This window comes from Ahaetulla prasina, chromosome 3 (assembly GCF_028640845.1).
Source record: "Ahaetulla prasina isolate Xishuangbanna chromosome 3, ASM2864084v1, whole genome shotgun sequence".
Taxonomy (NCBI): Eukaryota; Metazoa; Chordata; class Lepidosauria; order Squamata; family Colubridae; genus Ahaetulla; species Ahaetulla prasina.
This window is the reverse complement of record NC_080541.1, coordinates 149,063,463-149,088,310: the sequence shown is the minus strand read 5'-3', so window position 1 is coordinate 149,088,310 and position 24,848 is coordinate 149,063,463. Positions and strand designations below refer to the sequence as shown.

Here is a 24,848-nt window from a genome sequence, read left to right as displayed (position 1 = left end):
TCTAGTCTACAGTGGATAACTACAAATACTAGCTCTTGACAAGTAAGAAATGGAATTTTCTCATAGTCACATCTAGCGATAACGTCTTCAGGAATTTTAAAGCTTGTCTCTTTGTGTGTGTTGGAAATATTCCTTTTAGAGGATTTTGCTATTATGTCCTCAGTATATAACACTCTTTTTGAGGTCAAAATACTTCCAAAAGCTTAGAACAGCTACTTTTCATTCAGAATGGCTGTTCTGTATTCAGATCAGTTCTCTTCCAAATATTTTGTACATCCCAGCTTTAGATATGTAAATGTATATACTGTAAATGTTTATCCCATCTCTAGAGGTTTTTTCTCATTTTCTTTATTTATTTATTCCCATGAATAACCTGGCAAACTGGTAACATATATGTGGAGAAATCTCTGTTCTTTTTATTACTCCAGTTCTTTATTACTTTTGATTATTTATTGCAGTTTCTGTGTGAAACCTGCATATGAATAAATGCAATCACAGTTTTACAGCATTGTATGGTTTATTTTGTTCAATAAGCACTATTATGTTTCCTTCACTTCTATTTCTTCATTCCCTACTACAATTTGGAACTGAAGATTTAAATGTTTTCTCATTCCATATAATTCAATATTTGTCCAAATAAAAGTTATTTCACCTCTTGAGGGACCCTATCCATACCTAAAAATAGTTGGTGACTTTAATACAAAGATAAATATTACATTAAGTACCTCCTTTAGGGATACATGGGTCATCTCTTGTATAAGCAGTAAGAACTCATTTCTCTTTCAGCACATTGCTTCAAACCACTCACAAAATGCCCCATTTCCTGTTTATCACTGCATTTCATCTGAGGCTTGAGAGGAATAATTATATAATGACAAATCAGAAAATGTAGGTACTGTATAAAGGACTTATAGGTCTGGTCTTGTCAGCCCTACTAGGTACATTTCAGTGGTGGGATTCAAATAATTTAACAACCAGTTCTCTGCCCTAATGATTTCTTCCAACAATCAGTTCATCAAACTGGTCAGAAAGTTAACAACCGGTTCTCCCGAAGTGGTGCGAACTGGCTGAATCCCACCACTGGTACATTTGCATAAAAAGCTAAAACTACTTTTTTTGAGATTGGCTATAATAATAGAAACTTGCAAGTCTAATTATGTTGTACCTCCTCCTCATACTTACAATTCATTGAATTAGGGAGGTATCTGTCTGAACTGCTCCCAGACATTATCTTTCTGTTGTGGATTTAAAATATGTCATTTTCCCCCTTGTCACCCTGGCAACAGTTCTTGCATGTTTCCATCAACTTTATCTTCTACAAGCCTCCACAGAGGTTAATGACCTAATTATCCAATTACGATAAGGAAGGGCGTAGACAGAGACTTAATTCCTCCTGAATTAATAATTCAGACTAATGGGCAGCTATCATGGCTTCACTGTTAATATTGAAAGTATGATCGGATCTTGAAGATTTGAAGTTTGCACATATAGTCTTAATTTGAAAGGGGGAAGCTATTGCAGCAAATTACTGGTTAATCAGTTAATGCAACCAGTGCAATGTCTTTAGTGCAATATATTTATTAGAAGGTTACAGAGCAGATAGAACAGAGAAACAGTTCCAGGAGGATTGCTGCACTATTGATCAATGTAGTGTCCTCCAATATAGATAGTCCTCGACTGATCAAAGTTATGACAGCACTGAACTTATAACTTGTGCCCAGCCATTGCAGTGCCCCTGCAGTCACATGATCAAAACTGGGGAGCTTGGCAGCCCACATGTATGACTACAGGGGCACTTCAGCTCCCCCCATCCATTTATGGTCTCCCATCTATGCCCTTTTGGGTTCACCACCCAATCTGACCAATCTGTGTTTCGCCATCAACCTGACGTTTGCTGTTCCTGCTCTTGTTCCTGATGTGGTGTGCCTGGCCTGGCTGTTAAGGCAGGCTGGAGATGAGTTTCTCGCTGTAGAAAAAGAAAAAAGCCCCAGAGCCATGGCAGACAAAACATCCCTTTTATGTTACAGACTTACAGGTCAGGGCTTCTTTTGGCTTTTTTTTTTTTTAAGCATAAAGCCCAGCCCCAGCAACTACGCCATGTACACCTCATTGGCAGCAGGAGCAAGAAGACGGCAAAGGTCATATGGAGCAGTGGCGTGCAGGGGAAGTGCAGGGTAGAAAGGGCAACTACAACTGGCTTGGGGTAACTGGCTTCCAAGATGTAACAAGCAGTCCCAGAATTAGACAATTGGGGACTGCTTGCCGCCTTGCATGATAGGGTGCCCCAAAGAGCAAAACTGGGGAGAAGATGTAAAGGTGGAGAAGGTTGGAGTCAGTCCAGGGGTGAAATCCAGCAGGTCTGACAGGTTCTGGAGAACCGGTAGCGGAAATTTTGAATAGTTCAGAGAACCAGCAAATATCACTTCTGGCTGACCCCAGAGTGGGGAGGGAATGGAGATTTTGCAGTATCCTTCCCCTGCCACGCCCACCAAGCCACACCCACAGAACTGGTAGTAAAAAAATTTGGATTTCACCATTGAGCCAGTCCATTTCCTTACTGAGGCTCAGGGCTATAAGGGACCAAGCCTGGAATGGCTTGGATTGGAGTGGTCATAAATTAATGACCCATGATTCTTGGTTAACAACAGTTGCCAGAATTATCATGTGATACCTCACACTACAACTGCATTGCCTAGCGATGGAAATTCCAGTCCCAATTATGTTGGTTGTAAATTTGAATTACCTGTGTTTAATAGAAAAATACTTTTCCTCGTCCACAGTCTAGTTCAATATAGCCAGTATTTGATTGGGTTAATCAAAGTAAACTCTGGGAGAAGCTGAAAGCTTCTTTGATTGTCTAAAGGCTATTCTTAGGTTGCATTCTTCATGATGCTTAAAGTCAGAGGCAGCTCCCCAGGGTCATTTAACATCTGCTGCGTCAACTAAAAATGGAGTTAAGCCTGGTTGAATTTTAGCCCTATTATTATTTAACTTTTCTGTGTTTGACTTGTTAAGTTACCTAACAAATGTGGACTTTCACCACCCTAAACTGAGAGAGAAATTTGTTTTCACTTTATGTAGCTGAAGCAACGATATTATCTTTGATTCCTGTTGGTCTCAGAAGAGTTGTGAAGACCTTGATACAATTTTGAGTGGAGGGAAAAATTAAAATTTATCAAAAGATTAAAATCTTGAGCTTTGCCAGGACATCCAAGAGTTATCCTGGCATATAGATGGACTTTCAGTCAAGCAATATTTTCTAAATATTAAACACATATTAAAATGTGTTCATAATCATGAATTCTAAAATGCGGTGCTTGAAAATAATTATATTTTTGCCTGCTGAAATATGCAGCTTGTCTCTGGGTAATTTGAATGATTGCTGTTATGTATAGTACATATTTTGGAGCATCTCTAACAATAAAAGAAAAGCAACTATTTGTAGCTTTTAACGTTATGGTTAAATTGCCATTGCGGATAGTTCCCTGCTTATGAGCACAACAGGGACCAGAAATTAATCATTAAGGATGTTGTTAAACTTGACCAATACATACAATATTTCCTGCTGGCTTCCCCATTGACTTGGCTTGTTGGAAGCAGGCTGGAAAAGTCACAAATGGCAATCACATTTCTGTACGATATTGCATCTGTCATAAATGTGCGACAGTTGTCGAACACCAGAATCACAATCATGTGTTTTCAGGGACGCTGTGATGGTCATCGGTGTGAGGACCGCTATTAAGTCACTTTTCAGTGCTGCCGTAACTTGGAACATTTGCTAAATGAATGGTTGTAAATCAAGGACTATATGTATTCCTCTGCAAAGTACTACAGAAATTAGGCGGTTGTGGCTAGGAGCTGTAAAAATTAAAATTACGTCAGGAGTTTATGAATGTAGCTAAGTATCTGTTGATAAATGTCTTGGGCAGTGGCCCTCAACGTTTTGGCACCAGGGACTGGATTTGTGGAAGACAGTCACAGAATGGGGGAGGGAGATGGTGTTGTTTTCGCTCATTTGCCTGCTACTCACCTTCATCTGTGGTTCCTAACCTGGTTCCAAACAGGCCACGGAGCAGTACCAGCCTGTGGCCCAGGGGGTGAGGAGCCATTGTCTAGGGTACTTTTTAGTTGATTAGCAACAGTATTTTATAAATTAACAATAGCAAATGAGGTTGGAGATGTTTATTTTTATTTTAGATGTTTTTTTCCTGCAGTTCATTATTTTTATGAATAACTCAAGCCTAACTCTATATTCCTTCCTCTCATTTTCTCCAAAACAACAATTCTGTGAGGTGAGATAGGCTAGGAAAAAGCGATTAGCCCAAAGCCAATATTTCATATCTAAGACCAGAACTGACAATTTTCTGGTTTCTAGTTAAATGTCCTAACCACTAGACCAAACTGGCTTTGTTGTTATAATTATCCTTATATCTGAATCACACTAATTTTTACTTAATAGAGTATGCTAGCCAGTTCTAGAATTTTAATCGCCATCTGTGATAACTCAAAGATAGATTGAAGATTTATATAGTCACATGGCCCAGATGTTTAGGTAATACACTTTAGTAAATAGTTGGCTTTGTCCTGTGATCCCTCATTGGCTCTGTTGCTACCTGTATATGGGAATGTAATGATCTGATATTTTCAATAATCCTGCACAGAGGTTTTCCAAGTTCATACACTTTAAAGATTTATAAAAAGTTATAAATGAAGAATTGCAATATATGAAAGAAACAGGAAATTTTTGTTCGGTTTTGGAAAAACGAGGAGGACCTTTTCCTTCTATTTCTCTGAGAATCTGTACTGGTAGCCTAACTGAATCCACCCCTTATCATTGACAGCATTCATTAGATTAGAGCAGGGGTGAAATTCAACTGGTTCTATCTGGCTCGGGCAAATTGGTAGCGGCGGCTGCAAAAGGCTCTGCCCACCACGCAGATGTCATGACGTCGCTTTTTTGTGATGATTTTAAGCCTCTGTGCATGCACAGAAGGCTTTGCACATGCACGGACGACAGCGCACATTTGCGAACTGGTAGGGAAGGTAAGTGAATTTCACCACTGGATTAGAGTAGATTGACTTCTCTTTCAGCACAACCATAACTAGATCTCTTTAAAACTGTAAAATAACTAGATGAAAACAGTTTTCTATTCCCAGGCTCATTCTGATACCAAATTTTATGCTAGTCTGCACTATATATCTTGCAAAAATGTTGGGCTACTACAATAATAATAATATTTGTAAATAATTTCTTTATTAAAAGAGGAATCTTTTGAATGAACAACAACTAAGCTCTATTTTGTTGCAGCTTAAACTTTTCAAAATTGGGAAACATCTAAGAATAATATGGTAATTTTAAAGAATTGTACTTTTGTTATGAATTACTAACCACTTCACTGGAGAGTGATACAAAACTGGGCATAAGTTTAGAAATATTTTTTATTTTAAATTATATTTTGGCAATTAAAAAAGCTTTTAAGCAGTTTTTTTAGCTGTTTTACCAACCTAGTAAAACAACTCTGAATCCAAGATGAAAATTTATTGAACAGTAAATATACAGTAATAAATATTGACTAGTACAGAAAACTGCATATAAAGTAAATTCTCTAAAAGAGTTTCAATAGATCTGCTAACAAGTTTACCAATTCTGCTCAGTCACAGAGTACTATACAAAAAACGATGCAGCCACTGTCAATAAGAATTAGTTAATACGATTGGCATTTTGAAGCAGTAGCTTCATATATCCTCTTAGAATGGACTTTTTCAAATTTATCCAGATGTGCTTGACACTGGTAGAGTGTTTCCATTTGCCTATATGGCTGTATTTTCTGAGCTGCATGTGTGATAGAAATGTAGTGGTACTTAAACTACAGTATATTTAAAGTTTTTAAGAATTGAAATAGAATTTTGGGATTTAGCAGAAATAAATGCTGTGATTAAACCATGCCACTAGATGGTGCCTTGGATTAAATATTTTTCAGACATGCTGAGATTGGTATTTAAATCTTATTAACCATAATTAGAGAGTTCAGACTACATGACTCTCATAAGCTTTTCTTGTTCTATAATTTTGTATTGTAAATATGCAGTAACTCTTTCAACAATGTCTCTGCAGGAACTGTCAAGCTCCAGAAGGAATTATATCTGACTGGCAATTGGCAGGTAAGAACATGTTAATTAAATTACCTGGCTATTTTAACTATTGTTTGCTGAATAGATTAATTTAAATTATATGCCTAAATATAAGCAGAGTTCAAAGTTAAAAATTGAAATTTGTGTCACCTACTCTATTTCCCGATTTAACCATCATGCCTGAGAAATTTCTGGAGCTGACAAGATAGAAAGCATATCTTGATTTAATAATAACAACCCTCTGATTCTTATTATATATGTTTGTGGAACAGTTTTAGGAGCTGATTATTGATTGTCTCTGTGCCATTATATAGGTGTCAAACTCTTAGTGATCACATAGACCTTCTCCTGGATGATCTATTTCCATCCTACCTTCAGGTCTTCTACTGGGAGACCAATCACCACTGTAATTGAGTCCATCCACTTTGCTATTTGTTGTTTCATTACCCTCTTTCCTTCATCTTCTCCAGATAGTTAAGTCTTCACATAATGTATCCAAATTATGACCATTTGAGCCTATTCATTTGTACTTAAGTGAGAATTCTGGTTTGATATTTATTTTATTTATTTATTTGATTTATTTGATTTCTATACCGCCCTTCTCCCGAAGGACTCAGGGCGGTGTACAGGCAAGAATAAAACAGACGGTACAATATACAAATTTAAAATGCAGTTAAAAAACTTATTTTAAAATTGGCCTGAGAAGTAAAATATATAATAAGCTAAAAAACCCCATTTAAAATTAATTACTAAGAATTTAAAAATTTGTTAAAATCAATTTAAGCCAGCCCCGCGCGAATAAAAAGATGTGTCTTCAGTTCGCGACGGAATGTCCGAAGGTCAGGTATTTGGCGTAAACCCGGGGGAAGTTCGTTCCAGAGTGTGGGAGCCCCCACAGAGAAGGACCTTCCCCTGGGGGCCGCCAGCCGACATTGCTTGGCGGACGGCACCCTGAGAAGTCCCTCTCTGTGAGAGCGTATGGGTCGGTGGGAGGCATGTGGTAACAGCAGGCGGTCCCGTAAGTACCCAGGCCCTAAGCCATGGAGCGCTTTAAAGGTAGTAACCAACACCTTAAAGTGCACTCGAAAGGCCACAGGTAGCCAGTGCAGTCTGCGCAGGAGCGGTGTTATATGGGAGCTACGCAGAGCTCCTTCTATCACCCGCGCAGCTGCATTCTGGACTAACTGAAGCCTCCGAGTGTACTTCAAGGGGAGTCCCATGTAGAGAGCATTACAATAATCCAAGCGAGAGGTAACGAGCGCATGAGTGACCGTGCACAAGGCATCCCGATCAAGGAAGGGGCGCAACTGCCGAACCAGGCGAACCTGGTGGAAGGCCCCCCTGGAGACGGCCGTCAAATGATCTTCAAACGACAGCCGTTCATCCAGGAGGACACCTAAGTTGCGCACCCTATCCTTTGGGGCCAATAACTCGCCTCCAAGGAGTCAGCCGCGGCTGCAGCTGACTGAATCAGGGTGCCGGCATCCACAGCCACTCCGTCTTGGAGGGATTAAGTTTGAGCCTGTTTCTCCCCATCCAGACCCGTACGGCTTCCACACACCGGGACAGCACTTCAACAGCTTCATTGGGGTGGCCTGGGGTGGAGAAGTACAGCTGGGTGTCGTCAGCGTACAGCTGGTATCTCACCCCAAAGCCACTGATGATCTCCCCCAACGGCTTCATATAGATGTTGAACAGAAGGGGCGAGAGAATCGACCCCTGCGGCACCCCACAAGTGAGGTCCCTCACGGTCGACCTCTGCCCCCCTATGTGATTTGATCCATCTGTTTGTTTCCTTAGTGGTATTTTGACGAGAGTTCTTCAAAACCAAAATTTAAGAATCAATACTCTTTCTATCCTCTGTTTCTTCAAAGTCTATTTTTCGCTTTCATAGAAGGTCACAAAGAAAATCTTTGCCTGCACAATTCTTTGTAGTTCAGACATACTGTACCACAGTATCTGAATATGTTTTCTAAGACCCTCATTGTTAATCTTTCAAATGCTACCCTGTGGCATGTTTCTTGACTTCTTTTTTTTACTTTTTTTTACTTTTGATAGTTCATCTTCAAAGGGTAGAAGCTGTCCACCGTTTTAATATTTCACTATCAATTCTATTTGTGGTTATCAATAATTTGGTATTCCTTATGTTTAATCTTAACCCCATTTTTCACTGTGTTCTAGTAATGAAGCACCTTTTATTACTAGACCTTCTTGATTGGCGATCACCAACTGGTGGTCTGTGGACCACTGGTGGTCCGCAAGAAAATTTTGGTGGCCCGCAGAAAAATTATTTGCATTTTTTTTATATTGCACTAAATCAGAGGTCCTCAAATTACAGCCCCTGGGCTGAATATGTGCAATGAACATTTGTATTGCTGCAGAGTCTCCCCCTTCAGGGTCTTTTTGTGTGGGTCGGAGGGGGGCAGAAATTCTGACTTGATGTCTGCTTCAGCCTCCTGGTGTGGGGCTTTGGGCGAAGGCTGGAGGGAAGTGCCGCTGGTGGCGAAGAGCCAGAGGTCCTTGTTCCAGTGGGACAGCATCATGGCCTGGAACTGTCTAACCATCTCAGCCCACTGAGCCTCCAGGTGCCGATACCTGGCCTTGCACTCCCACAGGTCTTCCCTCTGCTTGGAAAGACTATGCTCATAGTCCTCAGTGAGGTGCTTCTGCTGAGCCTCCTTCTTGGCCAGATCTAATTTGAACTGAGCTGTTTTGCCAACTGTTTCTCCTCGTGGCTGCTTAACTCCCAACAACTGCTTCCTGTTGAGGCCCTAAAGAGCCTGGGCGGGCGGGCAAGGAGGGGCTGGTAGGGGGGAGGAGAGGCCAATGAGGCATCCCTTGATATGAGTAACAATGAGTTGGCTTCGCCCACCCAGTCACATGACCACCTAGCCATGCCCACCCAGCCTGTCATTAGGCAGATCATATTAGTGGTCTGCGGGATTTAAAATTATGAATTTAGTGGTCCCTGAGGTCTGAAAGGTTAGGGACCCCTGTTCTGGATCATTCATATTTTCAAATAGCAGAGTAATATCCGTATAGTACAGATTCTTGTGGTTTGTTCCCAAAATTTTAAAACCAAACTTACATTTTTCCAATCCCACTTCCCTTAATGTATATCCAGAATAGATAAGGGAAGACTGTATAGCCTTATCTCCTTCCTTTGCTGATCTGGGACCAGTCTGTTTTACAATGTACCATCTGAACAGTGGCTTCCTATTCTGTCTGTAAATTCTACATGAGGACAATCAGATGTTCTGGGATTCCAATTTTCCTAAGGACTTTCCACAGCTTGACACAATCGAAGTCTTTTCTATAATCAATGAAGTATGTGCTGAATTTTTAAAATATTCATTTGCTTCTTCAATTATAAAGCATGCATCAGCAATAATGCCTCATGTTCTTTGGTCTTTTCTAAAGCCAGCTTGAACATCTGCATCTCCATTTCTGTGTAGGACTCTAATATGCATTGGATAATCTTGAGCATTATTTTGCCAGCATGTAAAATTGAGAATATAGTATGATAGATTGCAGATTTCTGTTTAAATCTCTTCTCTTTGTTATTGGTGTCCGGGTTGACTACTTTCAATCTGTCATTCTTCTGATTTTCTGGCATAGTTTGGTTAGAATTTTATTTATTCTTATCTTGTTTACCAAATATTAATATTTATTCAGATAATTTGTGTCGTGACCAGATTGCTAATCTAATTTCAGTTTCTAGTTGTAGAAATATTGTAAATAGGCAATATTTTCTGTTGAATGCTGATATCACTTCTCGTACAAAATTTCAGTATTCTTCCATTTTTGTTTGATTTTTTTTTGAATATGTTATGGCTTCTCTTTTAGTATACTATTTCAAGATTGGGACATCCTTCAAGGTTCAGAGATCTTTTGCAAGACTTCCTTGCTTCTCTATATCTAGTTCCATCTTCAATGGCTTTATAGATATTATTGTAATACTGATTTTTGTCTCTTCTAACATTCTGAAATTTTGTTAAGTTTCTTCCTGAGAACATTTTTCCCCCTTGGCTTTTATCTCTCTTCGCAATATCCACCATCTGTTCTCTAATCCAATTTGCTTTCTTCCCTTTCTTGGTCTTGAGCAGTCTCTTTTCACATTCATCCTTGACAACCTCCGTGATTTCATTTCCACAATTCATCTGCTTCCTGATTAAGAGGTTCAGGACTTTAAACTAGTTTCTGATGTTCTCTTTGAAAATGATGTATATGTGCTGTAGAAACTGTGGCAAAGCCAGCTTGCTAGGCTTATCTTTGCTGTTATTACTGATATTACTAATAATACATTATTATTACTATTTTCCATCTCCTTCTAGAAGTAGTATGTTTGATTCTCCATCTGGTTATGTCGATGTATATAGGTGTTTGTATTATTTGAAGACTTATTAGTAATGAAAAACTCATTGAATAGACAGAAACTGATAAAACATTCTCCTGCTTCATTTCTGTTTCCTAGGCCATAAAGTCCAAGCACATTTTCCTGCTTACTATTCCCAACTTTACCATTCCAGTCTCCAACCATAAGCATCCCATTTTGCTGATTTCAGGTTAAACCTGAACCATAAAATTCATGAACCTCTTTTTCTTCTGCGTTAGTGGTTGGAGCATAAACCTGGATAATGGTTATACTAAGGGATGTCTCCAAATCTAATTAATATTATTCCATCTTTGATTGCACAATATCCACATACTGTCTTTGCAATACTTTCGCTGCCTTGAAAGCAGCACTGTTCCTTCTTTGTTTTCTGTGTTCTTTTTTTTTTTTTATTACTTTTTTTACAACAAACAAACAAAAAAAAATACATTATTACACCCTTGTGCTATACATAAAAGGAAGATTTGGGTCTTCGGATATATCCTCATGATTGCCAAAATCCACGTTCTCGAGGTACAGGTACCGAAGCGTCCAATGTTCCAAGCGCAAAGTCCACAAATGGTTTCCAAGTCTTCCAGAAAATATCTTCTTTATACACACCACTTCTAATTTTAATATCACATGTCATTTTATCATTTAAAGCTAATTTCCACATTTCAGAATTCCACTCTTCTATTCTAAAAATCACATCTAGTTTCCAATATCTAGCTATTATAATTCTACCTATTATAATCATAATTCTAATCAATTCTTTTTCATATTTTGTTAATTCTATTTCCTTAATTACCAACAATAATATAGTTTCCACTCTCAATGTTATTACTTTCCCCATCATTTCAAATATCATTTTCTCCAATTGTTGCCAAAACTTTTTGACCTTATCACAATTATACCACATATGTTCATAAGTCCCCAATTCCATCTCACATCTCCAACATTTTTTACTAATTTTTTTATCCATTTGCGACAATCTTACTGGAGTCAAATACCATTTCCAAACAACTTTATAATTGTGCTCTTTAATCCTTATAGATAAAGTTCTCATAATTCTACTCTTCCAATTCACATTCCAATCTTTCTGTGTTCTGAATAATAAGCAAGACTAGCTTCTAACTGTCCATTTCTAGATAATTTCAATTTATTGATGCCTGAAATGTCAGTGTGTGGTTGATTCATTTCATCTTTCACCGCACTGATCCTTCCCATGTTCATGTTTCTTACAGTATATACCAGGGGTGAAATGTAAAAAATTTTACTACCGGTCCTGTAGCTTGGTGGTGGTGGGGTAATGTGACTCGGTGGCCGTGGCCAACTTTTTTTTTTTTTTTTTACTTTTAAAAGCATTTTTTCTTCAACCTCTTCGGACAAAGAGCTTGTAGAAAAAATGCTTTGAAAGGTTTCTGTCGATCCCAGGTGAGTTGCCTGATCACCAAAACCCTTTCAAAGTTTTGTTTTTTACAGCCTCTTCGGCCGAAGAACTTGCAGAAAAAATGCTTTGAAAGGATTCTGAAAATCCCAGCTGAGCCGCACGATCATCAGAGGCTTTTTTTTTTTACTTTTAAAAGCATTTTTTTCAGCCGAAGAAAAAATGCTTTTAAAAGTAAAAAAAACCTCTGATAATCGCGCAGCTCAGCTGGGCATGCGGGGGAGGGGGGCAGGGATTTTTGCTACCGGTTCTCCGAACCACCCACTACCATCACTACCAGATCAGGCGATCTGGTCCGAATCGGGAGCATTTCACCCCTGGTACCATGTAATTCTATCTTTGTAAAGACAGATTTTTCCCTCTATATGATAATATCATCAATTAGATATCCCAAAGGTTTTAATCTAACCACATTGTAAACACTATTAGTATTCCAAAACATCCACAGCGCTTCCTCAATAGCATCTTGAGTACCATCCAATCCATATCCTAAATCACTTTAGATTTGTCTGCATGGTTTTCATAGTAGCATGTAGGAGCGGGTTATTTATTTATTTATTTATTTATTTATTTGATTTCTATACCGCCCTTCTCCCGAAGGACTCAGGGCGGTGTACAGGCAAGAATAAAACAGACGGTACAATATACAAATTTAAAATGCAGTTAAAAAACTTATTTTAAAATTGGCCTGAGAAGTAAAATATATAATAAGCTAAAAAACCCCATTTAAAATTAATTACTAAGAATTTAAAAATTTGTTAAAATCAATTTAAGCCAGCCCCGCGCGAATAAAAAGATGTGGGTTATCATTGCCTTCTCCCACCAAGTTTCAAATGAAGCTTTTGCTATTGTCACTAAAGCAATCATCTGCCTGTAGCATCTTCCTGTATCACTGCTGCCCAATAAAGGGTGCCTGCTTACTTTAGATGGCTTCACACTTTGGGTTAGCCTGCTGTGACTATATTCCTGGCATTCTTCGCTCATCCCTTCCAGGAACAGATCCTCTGCTATGATGAATAGTTGAGAGGGAGTTTTAGAAATACAGGCTGTAATAATTCTGTTTTCAAGCATTTGTATTCATGTTCAACACAAATGTTTCCTAAGGAAAACATTGGAAGTTATTTAAAGAATTATAAAAGAATAATTTTATAATACAATGGATCTATTTATCATAGAAAGAATGAATATGTATAAGAAAACGCCAGCGTGGTTAAAAAAATGTTTAAAAAAACGTCAGGCAAGATTTTTTTTTTGAAGTGGAAAGCTTAATTTGATAAAAACAGGGGAGGAAGTATTCTAGCTAATCAAGCAAAAATAGGAATCTGAGGGGAAATAATGCATTAATTCAAATAAAATAATTAGGGAAAATGCTGCAACCTCTACAAAACAACACTATAAAAACATTCCTGAAAGAGTATAAGGCAGGGGTGTCAAAGTGGCAGCCCGCAGGCCAGATGTGTCATGTGCAGACCACGCCCATGCCAGCTCCACAAAGGGAAAAAACATCATGATATGTCATGTGACGGCGACATGACACCATGAGTTTGACACCCGTGGTATAGGGAGTAAAAAAGGAATATGTCAGCCCTTCAAGGTAGCCTAGACAGACAACTAAAACCATGAGTATTAATACTTCCTTTATTGTAAGATTACAGTAACAGAATCTTGCAAGTCTGAAAGCACCTCCCCAACCTTTACTTTCAAGAAAACTAGGGAAAGTCCCTTCTGAGATGCTTTCTCCATTCCCATTCCTCCTCTGGATTCAGATTTCATTTATCAGGCCATTGTTTACATTGTGAGTATCTAACCTTTTGGCTTGCCGGGGCCGCAATGAGTGAAGAGTGAAATTGTCTTTGGCCACATATAAAATATAAATAGTTATTGTATATCAATAACAAACTTCCTTTATTTTTAAAAACATTTTAATTATAATTTTGATGGGCCGCATTACTAGCTATCCAGGGTCACATTCAGCCTACTGGCTGCAGGTTGAACACAACTGGACTGGGTTGTAGTTCTTCCTTAGGTAGGTTATATCTGTCTATATGAATATGTGTTTCCTTGATTTAATAAAATTTTTGAAATACTGTATAGCATTCATTAATTCAGCAATACATTTCTATGCAAATAATTAGTATTTGAAGTATTTCAGTAAACAACGCAAGAATTTCAGCCAAAAATTATAGTTTTTGTTATTAAAAATGTGATGAACAAGTGTTAAATAGCATTTAGGCTAATTGATCACTCCTTATCCTATTGAATTACCCACTAAATGGCATATAAAATATTAAATAAATCGTAACAAGGTTTTATTCGTTTCTGTTTAACATGTTTACAACAAATTTTGTAAAAACCAGCAAGTCAAATACTAGACTAAAAATATGTACTGTTTGTATTTTACATATTTTGACATATAAAAGTTACCAGGATTTGATACTACATTTTGTTGATCTTCAAACAGTAAAAGTCAGCAGTTGACACATTCTGCAATTGCATTCAAAAGCTTGTCATCACATACTCTTCTAATCTTGTATGCAGTGAACAGTTCTTGAAGAACTTAAATGTTATCTCAGTTAGTGTGCTTTGTTTTCTGGAAGTTAAGATTACAAGTACACTTTATTCAAGGTTTCCTCTTGAATTAGCTCCTGCCAGGATAGCCATCTGCAAATATGTTTTCTGTGACTGACAAGTGATCATGTTAACCACCTTTGTGCTGGCTAAGCTATATCCTGGGAACCTTAGGCAAGGTCATGTCAGAATCCATTGTTCTTTCATTATCTGCCATAGACGAAACAGAAACATTATTTGTTATTGTGATTGGCTGTCTCAGTTTTTATTTAAAACTTGTTATCATAGGCTCACAGTACTCAGTTATAATAATACAATTATGAAGCAATTTGGAATCCATGTGTATGCAGCTAGGTAGGTAGGTAGAGAGATAGAGATGGATAAATAGAGATAGATAGATAGATAGATAGATAGATAGATAGATAGATAGATAGATAGATAGATAGATAGATAGATAGATAGATAGATAGATAGATAGATAGATAGATAGATAGATAGATGGATGATAGATAGATAGATATAAAAATAGATGTAGAGATAATCTTTGCCCTTCATATACCACAGTTTCTAAATGGTAGCCTATTGGCTCCAGTTACCTATTAGTAAAATTGGCATTAGTGTGAATATTACTAAAGATAATTTTTTGGGAATGGAAAATAACACAAAAGAAGATTTTCAATACACATGAAGGCCTGTTCTCTGTTAAATTGTCTTAGCACTGTTCTGGAAATTTAAGACTTCCATTACTGTATAAACAAAGAACAAATCTAATCTCGTTGGCTGTACTTCTGATTTATCTTGCTCCCTGATTATATAGCTGTTTTGTTGTTGCTTTTTTGGGGGGGCGGGGGGGTTGTCGCTTAGCTCCTTACTACGTTATAAAATAGCAGCAGAAAAGAAAATAACTTTTCAGGTCATGAAATGCACATATTTCTATGCTTTGTTTTTGCAGATGCAGGAAGAGGTATCAGAAATTAATATGTTTCTGTTTTATTTAACCAGATGGGTGCTACTCAAAGTGGCAGCATAAAGGCTTAACTACATTTTTATTTGTAACTTTGAAATACATGTTATTTCTTCAACATGTATCCTGTGTTTCCACATTTAGTATTCGGGGTGTCCTCCAAATATAAAAAAAATGAAATTAATAATTTAAATCAAATATTAAACAATACATAATAAAAGACCAACTAAAACAAATTTAGTAATGGAATAATACAGAATCAATCAGTTAGTGTTCTGCAACATAGGAGAAATAGCACTCTATCTTAATAGCTCTGTGAGGAAGAAGCAAACATGTTGGAATTCCACCTCTCCTTGCTTGGTTGTGACCACAAGTATTGCTCTATAGCATATATAGAAATTCTTATTCTTAAATGTGGCAGTATTAAATATTTGAGTGAACAATATATTTTTAAAGTATATTGCTTAGAAAGCTGGCCTGCATTGTAAATGGTAACACTGTGGTTTGCAATTTTTGTGGATTAATCCCAAAACATGTTGATACTGATACCAAAAAGGAGACTTGATATTAAAGTAAGTTTTTATATACTCTTAGCTTGAATTCACTGTGACCTAGATAAATGCAAATAGGATTACAACCTAAAGCTCAACAAAATGAGGAGATAATTATTGAGATCATTTTAGATACTCCATGGTCCAACTTTAGAACATAATCACAATTCAATTAGAGAACTTTGAAGTGCTTTTATGCTTTTATGAGCTAAAAGCTGTTTGGAAGAGTTCTGATCTATTAATTGTATTACACATTAAATTGAATGAAATGTGTCTATTCTTTTTTATAACCTTTAGAACTAAACAAAATGGACAGGTTAGCATTACTTCAATCAAAGTGTTCAGGAACAACTTTTCTTTCATTATAATTTTATTTTGTTTCTTTTAAAACTGATGTTGAAGCAATACTCAGTCAATTGGACCGTGTCCCTAGTTTGTGGCAAATGAGGCTTTAGAGACCTTTTTAGCTCAATTTCTATTCTGAACCCTTCTGCTATAAAAGAGAGGAAGCAAAGTACTGTTCAAAGAAGACAAGTGGCTAGTACAGGTATTGTTTGACTTAACAATTGTGACCAGAATTTTCATTGCTAAGCAAGGCAATTGTTAAGGGAATCGTATCTGATTTTACCACCGTTCTTTTCCCATGTTTGTTAAGCAAATCTGGCTTCCCCCATAGACTTTGCTTGTCAGAAGTTGGCCGAGGAGGCTGCAAAGGGTGATCACATGACTCCAGAATGCTGCACTTGTTATAAATACATGCCGGTTGCCAAGCCCCTGAATTTTGATCACCGCAAATGCTGCAATGGTTGTAAGTGTGAGGACTGGTTGCAAGTCACTTTTTTTCAGTACCATAATAACTTAGAATGGGCAGTAAATGTATGGTTGTAAGTAGAGGACTACCTGTAATGTACTCTTCACTTCGTTTGTATTTCCAGACAAACCATTTACTGTAATATAATCCAGTCTAGCTTGTTTCAGCTATACTTTCGATCCTTTTTCCAGTAGTTTTCCTTCTAAGGACATGTTCCTTGTCAAGTGAAATCACTTTTTACTATATGGATTTCATTGGGAATCACGGTCACATGTTGCACTCCAATCTAAATTCATTTTGAAGTTCAGACTCATTGCCTTCACTGGAATATCCAGGCAAGTAACTTTTTTCATTGCAGCTTGTCATAGTTTGGCATATTAGAGCAGCTTTGGTATTCTAACCAAGGAATTAAAATCACAAGCGAATGGTGCTTGCCTCTCCCCATTTAACACATATTAAACTCCTTTTAGTCAAAATTAATAAGTGCACCTGCTAAAGGATTTAACCTTTAGTTGTAGCCTTTCTGCTGTTATAAAAACTAATTGAATATATTTAGGGAGAAAGGAAAATTATTTTCTGGGAAGGCTATATTCTATAACCCCATTATAAGAGGAAATGGATACCATTTTGTCATGATAAATTTGTGACCCGGGCATGTAGAGTTTTTCTCTGTGCGTTTCTGATAAGAGATTAATAATTACATTTTCTCAGGATTTTTTTTCAGTTTAGCTGCAGCATTTCAAAAGTTGCTATTAACCTAATTTTCTTTCACAGGGCCTGACAATTCTCTCTTGGAATATGAAATCAAGGAGAATCTATAGACAATAAGTCTTCTCCAGCCATACCCCTTTATCCGTAAATCCTAATGTACAATGTAAAAATTAATCTAGAAAGAAATTGCATGGCACTATAGGTAGGAAAGCACCTGTTTCTATATATCCGTGTACATACATACATACATACATATACATACATACATACATACATACATACATACATATATATTTTACACGGGAGGAAACCCGAACAACCAAAGACCTACATATATATATATATATATATATTTGTTTTCTGAGGTTTTCACGGGTGTTTGTATATAGGTCTTTGGTTGTTCGGGTTTTCTCCCGTGTAAAATTGGAAGTGTCTTGGCGACGTTTCGACGAAGTCTCATTCGTCATCTTCAGGCTTCAGCTTCGTGCTTCTGGGAGCAGTGTGTGATCGCAGCTGTTTCTTCCAAAGACCTATATATATATATATATATATATATATATATATATATATATGTAGGTCTTTGGTTGTTCGGGTTTCCTCCCGTGTAAAATTGGAAGTGTCTTGGCGACGTTTCGAAGTCTCATTCGTCATCTTCAGGCTTCAACCGTGCTTCTGGGAGCAGTGTGTGATCGCAGCTGTTTCTTCCTTTTAACTGCTAGTGGGGGTTTGAACTGATTGGGTGGGAGTTTGGCTGTGCTCTGATTGGATGGGGGCTTTTTTGTGCTCTGATTGGATGGGGGTGTGTCCTGTTTGGGTGGGGGCTTGTTTGTGCTCAGTTTAGTCTGTGTTGCAGATGGATTTGAGTTGAAACGTCGCCAAGACACTTCCAATTTTACACGGGAGGAAACCCGAACAACCAAAGACCTACATACAAACACCCGTGAAAACCTCAGAAAACAAATATATATATATATATATATATATATATATATATATACACACTTCAAAGAGGTCTCTCTTTGAAATGGCTAGGACTGGCTAGGACTTTTCCTTTGCTAGCCTTCAGATATAATGTATTTTTGTGGTAATCAAATCAAATACAATGTATTTTTGTGGCACCTATAAATTCTCCATGGCTTCTTTCAGCCATAAGGATGGATGGATGGATGGATGGATGGATGGATGGATGGATGGATGGATGGATGGACGGACCATTCATTTTACCTTCCAATTATATATAACAGGGGTCTCCAACCTTGGTCACTTTAAGACTTGTGAACTTCAACTCCCAGCTTTGCTGGCTGAGGAACTCTGGGAGTTGAAGTCTACAAGTCTTAAAGTGACCAAGGTTGGAGACCCCTGTTATATAATGTACTTATATATTTAGCATGTATTATCTAATGTTTCGGTCTATTTTAAAATGTACTTTTAGCAACAGACCAGCTCATCACACTGACCAGAGTAGAGCTGATATGGAACTAAATGTCTAAGGACTGCTTCCTTTGAAATGTTTGCAGTATTCTTTCCTTATAAATCACAATGAGAGACTTATCTTTTAAACAATGAAGGAATCTCTATCAAACAAAATATCTGGCTTTATCTGGATGGAGGACTAAGATTATGAGATGCCAAGCTAATCTGAAACATTCTACTGCACAACTCAGTGTAAAACTTCAAGATGGTTTAAGGGACTTTTAGAAATATTTATAAAGGGTGATACCCTTCTGAAAATCTAAGGCTATTTACCCTAGCTTTATACCAGCTTTCTGGAAGTTGTTGTTGATTCTTTACTTGCAACATGTCAGGAATGGTGTTTCTGACTGAGTAGTACATACCAAAAGTAAGTAGTTAATTATGCCAGATGACATTTGTTTGTTATTTCTTCATGTGATAAGTAACTTCCAAATTAACACTCTCCTAATGCTTATCTCTGAATACATTCTTACATGTGTTATCACTGTAATGGATGTTAACTAAGATGAAATGTTAAGTAGAGATTTGACATTTCAAGAATTTTGGATGAGAACCTTTCCGATATTCTAAATTTGATTTAATTGGACTTTTTTTTTAGACCCTATGTATTTTCTGTTTGTAGTTTTATCCTTCATCTGCATTCTATGAATTGATTGAGCAAACTTAAAAACATTATTTTTAAACTTTGAAAGTGATAGTGCTGTTTAATCATATATCCATATATTATGTAACCGATTACTAAAATAACCTTAGAAACAAAGATTCTCTTTCCAACACATTATCACCAAAATTCTGATACAGTACTGTCTATGGTTGTATGTCTTGCGATTAGCAACATCAGTTTTGAATCCTTGTCATATCTTGATATTCAGGATGAAGACGGTTGTGAAGATGGCATGCCTGAGGAGTTTTAAAAGATGCAGACCGCCTGATTGAAAATGATACTTCTATGCTTTATCCCATTCAGTTAGGAAAGTAAGTACAAATTAATATTTCCAACATATACATTGCACATTTATATTAGAAGTCTTTTTTATTTGTTATTATTTAGCAGGTTCAGAAGTCATTAGAATTAGAATTCTTTATTGGCCAGTGTGATTAGACACAAAAGGAATTTGTCTCCGGTGCATAAGCTCTAAGTGTACATACAGCAATAGTGATAGATCATTATCATAGTCATTGTAAAAATACATTCATCATAAAACATTAGATACAGCACTTAGTGATAGTCATAGATACTAAATAAGCAATCAACATAAATCATACAAGGATACTAAGTAAGCAATATAAATCATAAGATACAAGCAACAAAGTTATAGTCATAAGACGATAAGGAGATATGTAATAGGGAAGATGAGAATAATGATGGTAACACTGCCTTTCTAGATAATTTGAGGAGTGTTGTGGGAATTAGTTGTTTAGCAGAGTGATGACATGGGGGGAAAAATACCCTTGTGTCTAGTTGTTCTTCACACAAACTCCACAAATACAGGCTTCCCCATTTTTTTCAACTGTATGCCATAGCCTTTTAGCAAACAGCCCATCACTATAGTCCAAGGCAGTCGCTATATGAGGACTACCTGTATTAGTGCCTTATAGCGTTGTATATTATAATATCTATACAACAAGACCAGGTACCATGCGTAAATAACAAATTCAGTAAAAATCCTCAGACTTAGCAGTGAAATGTTCTTAAAGAAATGGACAACAGTCTCAAGAAACTGCTTCTGTGCCAGTATGCAGATTTGTATCATGACAACTTCATTTGTTTTGGAGATGTTCCCTTTAAACAAGAGGGGAGAAGGGCTGCTCAAAGTGAGAGGCCTATCATTTCATTTAGTGTGTCATTTAAAGCGAAAAATTCAATACAGGGTGAGTGCATTGTGAACCCAATGTTATTTTATTTGCTCCTTGATTAGAGTAATATAAATAGTATAAACAAATTACACTTTTTATAATCTGATTTAGCAGTTAATTATATAAATATTATGTATCATAAAAAAGTGAAATTAAAAAAAAGAGAAATCTGTGGAAATATGTATGCCAAATTTTAAAAAGTCAAGAAAATGTGATTAAATAGATTAGATTATAAATTTATTTTTATAGTACTGTGCAGTAAATTGAAATTAGTTTAACTGATTAAAAAATAAAAGTATATAATTAAATAAAAAGCTAAAAACTATAAAACAAACAGATATATGTATGTTGTTCATATGAGGCTACTAACATTGGCTCTGGAGAGTAATTGAGGCTAAGGTTTATCCTTCCAATGCTGAAAAATAAGTGAGTTAGTTGTAAATAGGACAGTAAAAACCCATTTTCTTTGCCATGCAAAAGGAATGTAGTTGAAAAAAATATTAATATGTCAGAAAAAGAGCCAATTTAATGTAGTGGTTATAGCATCATGCTAAAAACCCAGAGTCTGTGAATTCTAATCCTGCCTTAGGCACAAACCCAGCTGGGTGACCTTGGGATAGTTGCTCTCTTTCAGCCTTAGGAAGGAGGCATAGGAAAATCACAAAAATATTTCCAAGAAAACACAAACTTGTCCAGGCAGTCTCCAAGAAACAGACACAACTGAATCGAAGGTGGAGGGAGAATGCAGAATACTAAGTCTTGTACTATAGTGGAGTTAATGCTTGCAATAACAGATAGGATTTATCTTGGACAAAAAAAAATGGCAAATTCATAGAAATGTTTCATTTGTGACAAAATTGCAATTAAATAGAAATTGCATTTCTCTGTGTAGATTATGAAATATGCCTTATACACTGTAAGCCGCCCTGAGTCTTCGGAGAAGGGCGGGGTATAAATGTAAACAAAAAAAAAAAAAAAAAAAAAATATTTAAAGACTTCTAAGCTGTTTAAAATGTTAATGTTTAGCATAATAGAATTTTAATTTCTACCCGGTTAATTCAGCTAAACATTCTCCTTTGTTTTTCTTTTCCAGTTGCTACTGCGTCATAAGCAAATCATGATTACATTAACTGAACTCAGATGCTTAGCAGATGCCCAGGCATCATTTCACATCTTGAAACCATGGTGGGATGTTTTCTGCTACTATCTTACCATGATAATGCTGCTTGTTGCTGTCCTTGCTGGAGCTCTTCAGCTCACTCAGACTAGATTGTTATGTTGTCTTCCTTGCAAGCTTGAATTTGACAATCATTGCGCAGTGCCTTGGCATCCGATTACAAGCAACAACAATGAATCCTTCACCTCTGCAACACCAGAAATTCATCCTCTTCAAATCCAGAATTACCTTCACAGGCAGCAGTATTCTTACATTGATGCAGTGTGTTACGAGAGAGAACTTCATTGGTTTGCCAAATTTTTTCCGTACTTAGTGCTTCTCCACACTTTCATTTTTGCAGCTTGCAGTAATTTCTGGCTTTACTACCCCAGCACAAGTTCAAGGCTAGAGCATTTTGTAGCCATACTTCACAAATGTTTCGATTCTCCTTGGACCACACGTGCCCTATCAGAAACAGTTGCTGAGCAATCTGTGAGGACTGTGCCATGCTCCAAATCGAAAACATTTCTTCCTTCCCCAAGCAACATGACAGAGCTGGAGAGCAAGAGGCAATCAATGTCCTACTCACAGACTGGACTAGAAACAGCTGGAAGAGAGAGCACTTCAAATGTTCTTGACCGAAGAGAAGGGGAACAAGCGAAGTCAATATTTGAGAAAGTGAAACGATTCAGGGTACATGTTGAGCAAAAAGATGTCATTTATAGAGTGTATCTAAAACAGATTGTGATCAAGGTCATTGTGTTCATTTTAATAATGATTTATGTTCCGTATTATTTAACCTTTATTAACCTAGAAATCGATTGTATAGTTGATATTCGAACTTTTACTGGCTACAAGCGATACCAATGTGTTTATTCACTGGCCGAAATTTTTAAAGTGCTTGCTTCATTTTATGTTGTCCTGGTGATTTTATATGGCCTGACATGCACTTACAGTTTGTTATGGATGCTGAGAAGTTCACTTAAACAATATTCTTTTGAGAAGCTGAGGGAGCAGAGTAATTACAGCGATATCCCTGATGTAAAAAATGACTTTGCCTTTATTCTTCACCTAGCAGACCAGTATGACCCTCTATATTCAAAGCGATTTTCAATATTTCTCTCTGAGGTGAGTGAAAATAAGCTGAAGCAAATTAGTCTCAATAATGAATGGTCTTTAGAGAGGCTGAAGAGCAAGCTGGTGCGAAACCCTCAAGACAAAATGGAACTTCATCTTTTTATGCTTAGTGGCCTTCCAGATGACGTCTTTGAACTCACAGAGATAGAAGTTCTAACACTGGAGCTCATTCCTGAGGTTAAACTTCCACCGTCTCTCAGTCAGCTATCCAGTCTTAAAGAACTAAACATTTATCATTCAACATTAACTGTAGAGTATCCGGCACTGCACTTCCTCGAAGATAATTTAAAAATTCTGCGTCTAAAATCTGTTGATATGGGAAAGATTCCACGCTGGGTATTCTATCTAAAGAACTTACAGGAATTGTATTTGACTGGATGTTACGTTCCAGAACCCCAGAATGGCTTCTACAGTGAGGGTTTTCAAGACCTTGTAAATCTGAAAGCAATTCATTTAAAGAACAGCCTTTCCCGCATACCTCAGGTGGTTACGGACCAATTGCCTTCACTGCAGAAATTATCTATTGACAACGAGGGGAAAAAACTGTTAGTGTTGACCAACTTGAAGAAACTGCTAAACCTGAGAATCTTGGAACTGATCAGCTGCGATTTGGAGCGCATCCCTCATTCTATTTTCAGCTTAAACTATTTGCGTGAAATAGATTTGAAAGAAAATAATCTACGAACGGTAGAAGAAATTATTAGCTTTCAGCACCTTGAAAATCTTTCTTGCCTGAAGTTGTGGCACAACAAAATATCTTATATCCCTGTGCAGATTGGTACCTTGGCAAACTTGGAACAGCTCTACTTAAATCACAACAACATTAAAAAAATCCCACCACAACTTTTTCTTTGCAAAAAGCTACATCATCTGGATCTGAGTTTCAATAAGCTAACCTCTATTCCTGATGAAATCCAATATTTAACAAATTTGCAGTACTTTGCTGTGACAAAGAATCATGTAAGTAGAAGCTAATACTGTCTTTAAGTGCATTTTGAAGTATTTTTTTCAGATCCTGTTCATTGTTTCCTCTCATTTATATTCTACCCATCTTTGACTGAACTCTGGTCTATGTTAATGGCCAGCAAAATGCAGTTGATCAGATTCATCTTCATTCAGCTGTATTGACATTCCTTCATTTATATATTTACCTAAGGAGCATAGAACACACAATAAGATTCCCTTGTAAACAAGAAGTGGTGTGGCAGTTTAGACATTGCTAAAATATAGTTCCCAGCATCCTTCATAGTTGGGCCATGTTGGATAGAACTGAGATTCAGCAGTATATGGAAGACCATACATCAACTTGCCTTGATGTAAATAGAATTGTATGAAGGCATGTTACATGTCACATCCTTCATAGTTGATGAGATTTCTGATTTAAAAGTGTGTTTATAAATGTAGAGCAGGGATGTCAAACTCAATTTCATTGAGGGCCGCATCAGGATTGTGTTTGACGTTGGGGGGCCAGGGTGGATGTGGCCAGCTCAACGTCACTCATGTTGGGGTGCCTGTGGAGGTCCGAGAGTTTTGTCAGCGAAAACGGGCTCCTGAGATCCGTTTTTGGCTGTGACGGCCTCCTGAAACCTTTTGCCAGTGAAAATGAAGTTGGGAGTGCAGCCTGCGGCCCTCATGAGTTCTGTTTTCACTGGTAGAGGCACCATGGGCC

General features: G+C 37.1%; 1 protein-coding gene across 6 annotated transcripts in view; it reads left to right on the top strand.

Moving 5' to 3' along the window:
• LRRC8B (leucine rich repeat containing 8 VRAC subunit B) overlaps positions 1 to 24,848 on the top strand; it is a 45,218-nt gene that overhangs the window by 9,308 nt on the left and 11,062 nt on the right. For 4 of the 6 annotated variants that reach the window (XR_009154320.1, XR_009154319.1, XM_058176280.1 and 1 more), the window contains exons 2-4: positions 6,116 to 6,162; positions 19,902 to 20,004; positions 21,980 to 24,139. Coding sequence is in view for 4 of the 6 variants with exons in the window: in XM_058176280.1 (XP_058032263.1) it covers positions 22,004 to 24,139 (2,136 nt within the window). In the remaining 2 variants the exon portion in view is untranslated. Of the gene's footprint in view, positions 1 to 6,115; positions 6,163 to 16,710; positions 16,843 to 19,901; positions 20,005 to 21,979; positions 24,140 to 24,848 lie in introns of all 6 variants that reach the window. The other 2 variants (XM_058176284.1, XM_058176283.1) reach the window with 1 other exon arrangement.